Raw genomic sequence first — 10446 nt, 5'->3', positions numbered from 1 at the left:
TGTACTTAATCTGAGGGTATCTAGAGATAAAGGAGCAAATGAACATAGACCAAACTTTCCAATTCTTTATTGTGGATTCACAGGAGTTGTGAATGTTAATGACGTTTATAATGTATGCCGAGATCTGGAACATGCCACATAATCGATCGTGTTGTTTTGTTGTTGTTGTTTTTTTGGATCTGTTTGTTTAGATTCTCGTTGGCGATAGGCAATAATTGTAAGGCAATACCCAGCCAATTTCAACTTCGGCCTCTAGGCTTAATTTAGGCTATGTATGTAGATATCATCGTAGATGATGGAGTACATTTGCATAAAATGAATTCCAGCAGTGAATGTGTACTGGCTACGGAAAAATGAAATAAAGTTTGCATATATTAGAAATATTTCATACTTGGTTCTGGTGTATTTTAAACGTTTTTTGGTCACAATCAGTGCTATAGCCTCTAAATAGGCTACTTGTCTAATATCTTATATTTTGTGACGTCACCAGAGGCGGAGATCCCATTTATTTGTGGGGGGGGGGGGGGGGGGGGGACAATGTATGGTAACATTTCATAGAGTAGCCTAATTCCTGGGGGGTGGGGGGCATGATAAAGTTGCTGTCTGGCCCTATTGCCCTCTCTCTGTGTATGCTTTCTTCAAACTGCGTTTGCTACCTTGCAGGACTAGACAGCTAGCTAACACAGCTAAGCTTCAAAGATGATGAATTTCAAGTGAAAGCACAAGTCTTTTTCTCTCAGATCTGCACGCTGAATCCGGGGTATGTTCCACGTGCTTCGTTACTGCACTTTACTGGAATAAATATTGCGCACTTTACTGGGGAAAAGATTGCGCACTTTACTCTGGAATAAAGACAGATTGCTGTATCAACCACAAAAGAAACTCCCTTTTTCTTACGAACACAGATTGCTACATTGAAACTTCATGCGCGTCAACACCCTCGAAAAAGTACATTATTGACGATACTGTACTGCCTCTCGAACCTTATCGGTAGATGTTTTTCTGGTGGACTTTATGAGTTTGCATTTTTTTCCACGCCTGTTGGTAGTGGGTCAGGTCCATGTTCGACCAGCCAATGAGAGTCGGGAGAAGGAGGAGGTGGTCAGTGCTAAGGTATAGCGACGCTGAAAACACAGAAGAGACGGAGGTCTTTCGGCTGTGTAGTTGTTGTTGTCGAACTTTGCATATCGTAACAAGAAGATGGCAGATAATAGGGAGAAAGCAACCGATCAAATGAAATTCTGGAAGCAGAGTCGGGGGACTCAGGTTTGTACTTTAACAAAAACGTTCAGTACAGCCAGCTAACATAGCTAGATAGCTAGCGCCGCCCTGTATAACATTGACAGAGAAATGGGGTAAAGGTTATTTCAGGTCGCATGAAGCCAGTCATTTTAATTTTAGGAACCAAATTGGAGCTCGTATGTATCGCCATGTGGATCGATACTGTATAAAACAGTTCTTTTTAGTCTATATGTGTTTGTTAGACACACTTCCTACATGTTAGCTTAAGTTGAAAGCGTAGCAGGCAGTCGTGAGTTAAGCTTTTGCTGTCAGTGTTAGTAAGTTGGCCAACAGAGTAACGTTAACATTAGTATTCTGACCCTGCATGCATATTGCATACAGCCACGCATTCATGATGCGTATAGAATCTATTTTTTTTTATGTTACTAGTTTTTTGTCATTGTCATCAGTACGATTGGGTTCATTTCAGCATTGTAGCCTTGTAAGCTTAACTAGGCACCTAACATTAGTTATGTTCATAATTGGCTTAAAAGCTCCGTTAAGTCCACATACATGATTGTTTTGAAATTGTGCAGTTACTACAACAGATCAGACACATTGATCTGTCTGAACTGATTTTTGAACTTTATCCCTTGCCAGAGGTAATTTAGCAGTAAGGTTGAAGGCCATGTAGACAGGCCGCTTTCATAAAAGTATTTTGATTGTGACCGATGTTAATACTAACATAATACTAATGTTAACTAATTTACAAAAGTTGTTTTACGTTATCTGTTAAATTCCGTATCCCGCTTGTATGACCTATATGAATTAAGAGAATGAATCTGTGAAGAAAAAGTCTGATGATGTTTATGTACGTCGATAAACACCTGGCATCACAGCTTTGGGTAACATTTTCTGGTTTGTCCATATCTTTCTCAGAAACCAGATGTGCTGACCACAGGGGCAGGTGTGCCGATTGGGGACAAGCTGAATGAGATGACAGCTGGCCTGCGTGGGCCTCTGTTGGTCCAAGATGTGGTGTTCACCGATGAAATGGCCCACTTTGACCGGGAGCGCATTCCGGAGAGAGTGGTACATGCTAAAGGCGCTGGTAAGTGTTGTCTGAGCAAGACAGCGGCTTCAGGAAGCCCCTTGGCCCTATGAAAGTGTAGCAAAATAAAACAATTGGCAGCCTGTTGGCTGAGAGACCTGAAATCTTAGTATTTAGTTCAGTCATGTGATGCCTAACAAAGACTAGGCTGTTTTAGGCATTGATATCCCTTCATATCTCCCTGCTATAATACAGTATTAGCTTGAAACAATAGTCTGTTTTTAGGTCAGTCACGTTGTTTATTTTTAAAGTTCACTACAATCTATTTCTTATATGAAATCTGATCCAAGAACTGCTCCTCTCTCCACAGGAGCATTTGGCTACTTTGAGGTGACCCATGACATCAGTCGTTTCTGCAAGGCCAAGGTGTTTGAGCATGTGGGCAAGACCACACCAATAGCCATCCGCTTCTCCACTGTAGGTAAGGGTGCAGTTTCTGTGGAGCAATAGGTCCTCTCGGTATGAAAACCCTTGACTCTATTTTTTGTGCATCGTCATCATGACTGCCTTAATGTGTGAATCCTGTCTGTGTATATTTCTCTGGCATATGACAATGATGCATGTCAGTCCCTGTAGAAATATGCTCTTGCCTGTGTTCAAATAAAGGAAGTAAATGGGCATGAAGTGAGTGTGACCGTTTTAAAAGTATCTAGAAGAAACCCCCCTTAGAGGACTTCTCAGCTGTCGTTAAGCTTTTCTCTGTTATTTAAAGTCAGTTTATTATTGAGTGTCGAGAGAGAGCATTGTGGTTTTCTTTTTTCCAGGAATAGTGACCTGTGTGTAAACACGTTGGCTGCCTGGTAGGAGAATTGTTTGGTGCCAACAAACACTGTTGTAACAGAAGGCATGATGGTCGCACTAGCTCTCTCGGATGTTAGCCAACTCTTCATTTCACAAGAGCCCTTAGGAAATCATGTGGTGTAGTGTGTTGACCACGACCTTAACATGTTCCTCTTTCTGCCAGGGAAAGCACACCTACCCCGGGTGACCACCCATTACCACCTTACAAAATCAGACCCCGTCAGTCAATGAGTGTCTTGTAATGTTTAACTGATGTATGGAACTATCTGCCGGGCTGACCGTGATGTAATTTCCTCTTTGTTTGCTCTGTCTGTTTGCTTGAGTTTCATGTCCTCAAGCGTGTGTATCTGTGTGTTTGAGAGTGCAATGAGCATATTGAGCCGAGTGATGCCCTTTTAAACTAGCAGCTTGTGCGATTTCAATCATGATTTTTTATAATGGTTTGCATTCATCTCGATCACATTCAAACCAAACCACTTGCCTTTGCCACTTGGATGTTGAAGTCATTTGAATCAAGTTGCTAGTCATACATTTGGGTGGTTGTATGAGAAAGTTTTTTTGTTGTCTTTGTAGAGCCATACGAAATGATAAAAATGAAAAGAGGATTTAGTAAAATTGTTGTTTGAACATTTTTTGGGTTTATTTACTCGTCTTCATTGAGACATTAGACATGCCTACGATCTTTTGCCTGTGGAGCACCAGACAGACTCCGACCCTTGTTTCAAAGCAGGTTGTTGACACGGTTGCCTGAACTCAAACTATCCACGTTTTATCTCAGAGAGACTGATGGACAATAGGATGGCAATGAGGGGGAGAGTAAGAGGAGGAAGGAGAGATGCCCGTGTCTTTGCCTCCTTGTGGTCATCTGAAATGTTTCTGGGTTTTAGCGGGGGAATCTGGATCTGCAGACACGGTGAGAGACCCGCGGGGCTTCGCCGTCAAGTTCTACACGGACGAGGGGAACTGGGATTTGACTGGAAACAACACACCCATTTTTTTCATCAGGGATGCTCTTCTGGTCAGTGAGACAAATGCCTGTTTGGGATTGTTTTTTTTTTTTTTTTTTTAAGTAAGTAAGCCTGGTTTGAATTCACACCACGTTCTCCTGTGTGTCTGCAGTTCCCATCCTTCATCCACTCCCAGAAGCGCAACCCCCAGACCCACCTGAAAGACGCAGACATGGTGTGGGACTTCTGGAGCCTGCGGCCCGAGTCCCTGCATCAGGTGCTGCTCTAGTCAGACGGTGCTATAGTGAATGAAGAAGTGTGCCAAGATGTGGCGTATGTGGTAGACCAGGAAATCCGCCCAGATGAAAAGCGATGCTTGTCTTCCAGTTTAAAACAAGTATTCTGTGGGGATTTCAGATTGTTTTGTAAAAACCCAAGAGAGCAGGGATTTTATTGATTCCGGATTATTGTTTATTAATGGTATTATTATTTTTAATCCATCAATCCCTCTGGAAAGGTGTCATTCCTGTTCAGTGACCGTGGTCTTCCTGATGGCTACCGCCACATGAATGGCTATGGCTCCCACACTTTTAAACTGGTCAACGCTGAAGGCCACCCAGTCTACTGCAAGTTCCATTTCAAGGTAACAGCAGTAATGTTTTGGCATGATAACAAAAAGCTCATAGCCTCTCTGGCTGTAAGTAACAGAAGTGGTTTTGTCCTTTAGACCGACCAAGGCATCAAAAATATGAAGCCAGAGGACGCTGATCGCATTGCAGCCACTGATCCTGACTATGCCATCAGAGACCTCTACAATGCTATCTCCGAAGGGAACTTCCCTTCCTGGAGCACCTTCATCCAGGTCATGACCTTTGAACAGGCAGAGAAGTTCCCCTTCAACCCGTTTGACCTGACCAAGGTACGCTCTCCAACTTCCTTAGTCATCGTTACATAAGCACTTCTAGTGGGAGATATATGCTATACCAACGTTTCTCCACTAGATGGCTCAATATTGAATTGCGAGAAGAGATGGTTGCTTGTTATGTTCTTTTATTTGACTAATTTCTTTATAAAAGGTCACAACTTTATTTTCTCACTCTTCTTTTATCTCAAGGTCTGGTCTCACAAGGATTACCCTCTGATCCCCGTAGGGAGGCTGGTCCTCAACAGAAACCCTGTCAACTACTTTGCAGAGGTGGAGCAGTTGGCCTTTGATCCTAGCAACATGCCTCCAGGCGTCGAGCCCAGCCCAGACAAGATGCTGCAGGTCAGAAACATACAGAGAATCTAAGATGAATAGATGGAAAGATCGCAATGGACCTTTTGTGATATTTATAAACACACATAGTTCTGCTTTGAAACCATTACTTGTGCTAAGGTAAGGTCACCATGTCAGGTACAAACAAAGTGTGGGTGTTGAATAATACATATATAATAATAACTAACACATATTTTCTGAAGTTCAAAATGAATCCAGAACCAATGCAAAACCAAAGTCTTGTCTTTCTAAGTCTTTGGGATTAAAGCAAAGACTGTAATTAAATGTAGAAATAGGCAAGGGAAAGCAAAGTACAGTAGAAATGGCTCCCAGAACTTACATATAGAGGAACTGTTACAGCACACACACACAAATCTCATTTTGTGTCCAGACTTTTTCACAAAAGTTTTAAAATTGATATCAAATGTTGACTAGTGGGTTCCTGTAGCGCAGTTTGCACATCAAGGAGCTAGTAGCACCTGAGGTCATGAGGTTTTTGAATTTTTTATTTCCTGGTGTCCGTTTACTTCCACCGTGTGTTGAGCACATGTCTCATGTCTTGCCCCGTGCAGGGTCGGCTCTTCTCCTACCCAGACACACACAGGCACCGCCTGGGCGCCAACTACCTGCAGCTGCCCGTCAACTGCCCCTTCAGATGCCGCGTGGCCAACTACCAAAGGGACGGCCCCATGTGCATGGGCGACAACCAGGGTGAGCTCACCATCACAGCAGGGAGACCGGACGGGTTTACCACGTGTCCATTCAAATGCGCCGAATGTAGACCATATAGGTCCATCTATGTTATATTGTTATATATTATTTATCTGTGCACTAATCCGATTAAAATGGGGTCTCGGCACGGTATACTACAACATGCACTACATACTTATCTATAGCTATGTGTGTTTACTTACAGTCGTATCTGTGTTGTGACTGAGCACTGTTTACTTGGGTTATTTCGGTATAGGAGTTGAAGATTTAATGACCTCTGTGTGTGTTGGATGTGTCAACTTGCAGCCGGGGCTCCTAACTACTACCCTAACAGCTTCAGTGCCCCAGAGACACAGCCCCGCTTCATTGAGTCCAAGTTTCAGGTGTCACCTGATTGCGCTCGCTACAACAGTGCTGACGATGACAATGTCACTCAGGTAGTCCTGGCACCCAAGTTTGTGTGTGTGTGTGTGTGTGTGTGTGTGTGTGTGTGTGTGTGTGTGTGTGTGTGTGTGTGTGTGTGTGTGTGTGTGTGTGTGTGTGTGTGTGTGTGTGTGTGTGTGTGTGTGTGTGTGTGTGTGTGTGTGTGTGTGTGTGTGTGTGTGTGTGTGTGTGTGTGTGTGTGTGTGTGTGTGTTTTTTCCTGGCTCCCTGCTGATAAAACTTGTTAGTGTGAAAGACATTAATAGTTTCATATCAGAGGGTGTCCGCTTCGGGATAGGAGGTTTGCTGTATGTGGTGTGTGTGAATGAGTGATGTGTGTGTGTGTGTGTGTGTTTATAACACATTGTAATAGAGGCTTCATGCTCTTTAGGTGCGCAGCTTCTACACCCAAGTCCTGAATGAGGAGGAGCGGCAGCGTCTGTGTGAGAACATGGCTGGCCACATGAAGGGATCACAGCTCTTCATTCAGAAACGCGCGGTTGGTCTTCGTCACCATACCTCCTCTTCGTCATTATTTGCCCTGCCATTTGTACTGTCTGCTAATGCCACATCTGGATTTGTTTTTCTTCTTCAGGTCCAGAACTTGATGGCGGTCCACCCTGACTATGGGAACCGGGTCCAGACTTTGCTCAATAAACACAATGCAGAGGGCAAGAAGGTAATGGCAGCAATATGGTTACATCCACTACTAGCAAAGCTCAGTTCTGAATGACTGACCAAACTACTGTCCAGTATCTGTTCTTATTTCCCCTTCAATAGATTTTTGTCCTCTCTGACCGGCGTCCTGTCTTTCAGAATTCGGTGCGGGTGTACACCCAAGGTGGGGCGTCTGCAATGGCAGCAGCCTCGAAGATGTGATGCTCTGCTCCGGCCAGCAGAGGGCACCCCGCTCTCCCTGCACTTCAACCTGCCGAGGCTACGATCAGCTTCCGTCCGGCCTCTCAAAAGGCACACTGTAGATTCAAGGCTTCTTTGATAGATTCAAGGCTTCTTGTTGCTTTAACTTCTGTACTAACAAGCAGTCTGTTTTTTGCCAAAGTGATCGTTTATGGCCTGATGTTAAATGATTTATGGAATTGTTCTTCCCCATTTCAATTTGAGAACCAGATTTCTGTCAGGTTTCTTTTCGTTCCTATACTTGATTTTTGTTAATTGGTAAAACTACTGCAGTATGTCCACCATTTTAGCATTATCTGATTATTTATGGCTGAAATCATAATGCCTTTGCCTTAAAGTTAAGCCAGTCAAGTGAACGCTCTACAACTAAGCATCATGAAGGCTAAGAACCTGAGCTCCCTCAACAGGAAATGGTCCCTATTCAGATCAGAGAAGATCACTGTACATCTCTGCATCAGAGATTGGCCAGACCTGCATGAAAAGTGGAGTACGAAACAACATTCCATTCCCCAAACATGTTCCATTCATCTGAATGATCCTCATTATATCCTGCCTAGATGAGCAGTCAACAGCGTTTTTCAAACCACTTAAATGTAGCTAAAGATATGCAGATATAAGTTGTAAGTTTCTAGTTCAAAGCTGCATTACATTCTCTTGCTTTTTATACCGGACAGCGATCAGGGCTGCTCTACGTCTGTGTCCTGGTATGAAAAGATTTCCCATTTATTTGTATTTGGGAAATGATGCTCTGTTGTGTGTTCATTTTTGTTGTTTGATGGTTTCCTGACATACTGCTGATGATGACTCTGGGTGCTTCCACTTCATCCTTACTAAGTGGGAATCGGCATGTTGCCATTCAGTTCATCTGGAAGGTATATTTGCTGGGATTTGAATAGCTGAATCATTATCCAATGTTAATCATGTCCATTGTAGAACAATTGACACCAGCAAATCTTCCTCTTGATAATATGCATTGGAATTTAACCCCAAAGAGTCAAAGATGCAAGCATTAACTCCTTCACACGAGCGTCAGAAGATGAGCGGATGCACACTGCTTATTTTGTAATTAAAACAAATAAAACCTGATTGTATTATAGTTTTAACCCAAGACTTTTCTTCCTTGAGTCCATAATTGTCTTTTTCTTTTCACTCTCACTTTTTCGTGATCGCCTGTGGTTGGTAAATCCCTTGTACCTGTATTGAGGCATTATGGCCCACTGGAGGGGGCCCAGTCAACATTACAGCTCAATCAATTGCAAGTCCAGTCTGGATGGTCTTTCTGGCCAAAAGACCAGCACAGTACCCAACTCCTTACTATGGCAATAAGTCCAGTCTTGAGTGAGAACGTTAAAACTGCCAACCACTGATGATGACTGGGTGCAATGGACTCCCCGAAGCAAGTCAGCACATCAAAGTAAGCCACTTGTTTTGCCACTGATGGGCTTATAAATGTTATTGTAAAGGTCTGACAACATGGAAAGGATCCCTACAGAAATACATGTGCATCTGTTTACCTCAATAACTGCAAAGATGCCATAAAAAAATGAATGTACAGTATAACCAGTGTTTTAGCTTTCTCTTCTTCTGGTCTCTCTCCCATTCAGTGCCAGTAGTTGATTGGCCTACCATGTGGTGCTGGAGGGTAGAGCGCCTCCCTTCGATAGTCAACCTCAGACCCTGAGATGGGTCAGCTTTCATGAAGTGGGAGGCTTAAAGGTGCCATCCAGCAGGGTTGCTGTCAATTGATTAGGGGGGACTGGACTCAATATGTGTTCCCTCCCTGGTCCGGGACCCACATCAGTCAAGCAATAAATCAATACAAAAGTGTCATCAGTGGCAGAGTGGCAGCGTCTCATGAGCTGACAGTTTAGAAAGTCATGCTGATTCTTGTGTCTCATGCGGTGACAGTTTAGATAGGCATGCTGATCCTTGAGTCACAACAGAGTCCATTTGATGGTTTGATAAAGGTGCAAAAATAGGTTAATTCAAAAGATTACATTATAGTACGCTACTTTGTGGTGTTAACTTTACTTACAGGGACAGCAACCATTAATAGTTCTTATTGTAAGTGTATGTTTGGTCGTCATTACCTCAACTGGGAAGTTCTGCCTGCCACAGAACTGCCTGTGGGCTAAATTTAACTCAGTGACTTCGCTCACAGACAAAAACGTCTTCGAGGGTTCTTTCTAATACAGAACATATCATTGAATAGAACATATCCTTGTGTAAGTCAAACCATAAATAAAAATGACCCACAACAGCCAATACTCAAAACTTAATGTATTACAGTCAATCCTGTCCTTTGTTCTAAGATGTCTGTCATATGTTGTCTGCCAAATACAATGAGTTCAGTGTCTAGAGCACTGGATGTCATATGTCCTTCAGTTTTGTGATAAAATTAAATAAATTGGAAAACTTTGTCACTGAAACAGATGGTTGCAAATGAGCTTGATAGAGTGGAAAACAGGCCTAGAACTCCCCTCTCATTACAAGAAACTGCTATCTGAGTAATAACTAATGACATTATTATACCCTAAACCTCAGGCATAAGGTCATGACCTTGATTCATGTGGCTTCTGACTTTTTGAATATAAAATCTCATCTCTGTATTTGTTCTATCCCTTGCCTTATCTCAAGTCTAATCTGTTTTAGTTTCTAAAACACTGTTTATTGGGATGTAAGCCTCCTCTAACCAATTTTAGGATGTTTTTTAGGATGATAAAGTTGGTGGTAAATTTAAATAATAACGTGTAGCTATTTAGATGTGAACAATTTCAGTTCCTGCACACAAGTCCAGTTTCAGTACAGTTGAATTTCAAGAGATGCAAATCTAATAGTTTGCATGTTCAAGTATTAGCCCATAACAGCTAGAGATCAGTACTGTGGATATCAGAGGACATTTCACATTAACAAGCATACCAAAAATAGTGATTGAAGGTACGGTGTGAATGAAGAAACTTTCTATTCTTCTAAATTCCAATATTGTTGTTGTATGAAGCTATGCTGCTTATGATGTCTTAGTGTCTTAATGTTGTCTTAATGTTGAACATGGTTTAA

The 10446-nt window shown here is 42.5% G+C and overlaps 1 protein-coding gene across 1 annotated transcript; it reads left to right on the top strand.

The window, feature by feature from the left end:
• The first annotated feature begins 1121 nt into the window (after positions 1 to 1121).
• Positions 1122 to 8492, top strand: cat (catalase). The gene is made up of 13 exons (XM_080842092.1): positions 1122 to 1266; positions 2161 to 2332; positions 2643 to 2753; positions 4021 to 4151; positions 4253 to 4357; positions 4598 to 4723; positions 4808 to 4999; positions 5195 to 5347; positions 5911 to 6049; positions 6356 to 6486; positions 6863 to 6970; positions 7067 to 7150; positions 7288 to 8492. Exons 1-13 carry the CDS (start codon positions 1201 to 1203, stop codon positions 7348 to 7350), a joined length of 1581 nt encoding a protein of 526 aa, XP_080698218.1. The 5' UTR covers positions 1122 to 1200; the 3' UTR covers positions 7351 to 8492.
• The last annotated feature ends 1954 nt before the right edge of the window (positions 8493 to 10446 follow it).

This window comes from Sprattus sprattus (genome assembly GCF_963457725.1).
Source record: "Sprattus sprattus genome assembly, chromosome: 7".
NCBI lineage: Eukaryota > Metazoa > Chordata > Actinopteri > Clupeiformes > Clupeidae > Sprattus > Sprattus sprattus.
The sequence above is the reverse complement of the archived record's forward strand: the minus strand, read 5'-3'. Positions and strand labels throughout refer to the sequence as shown.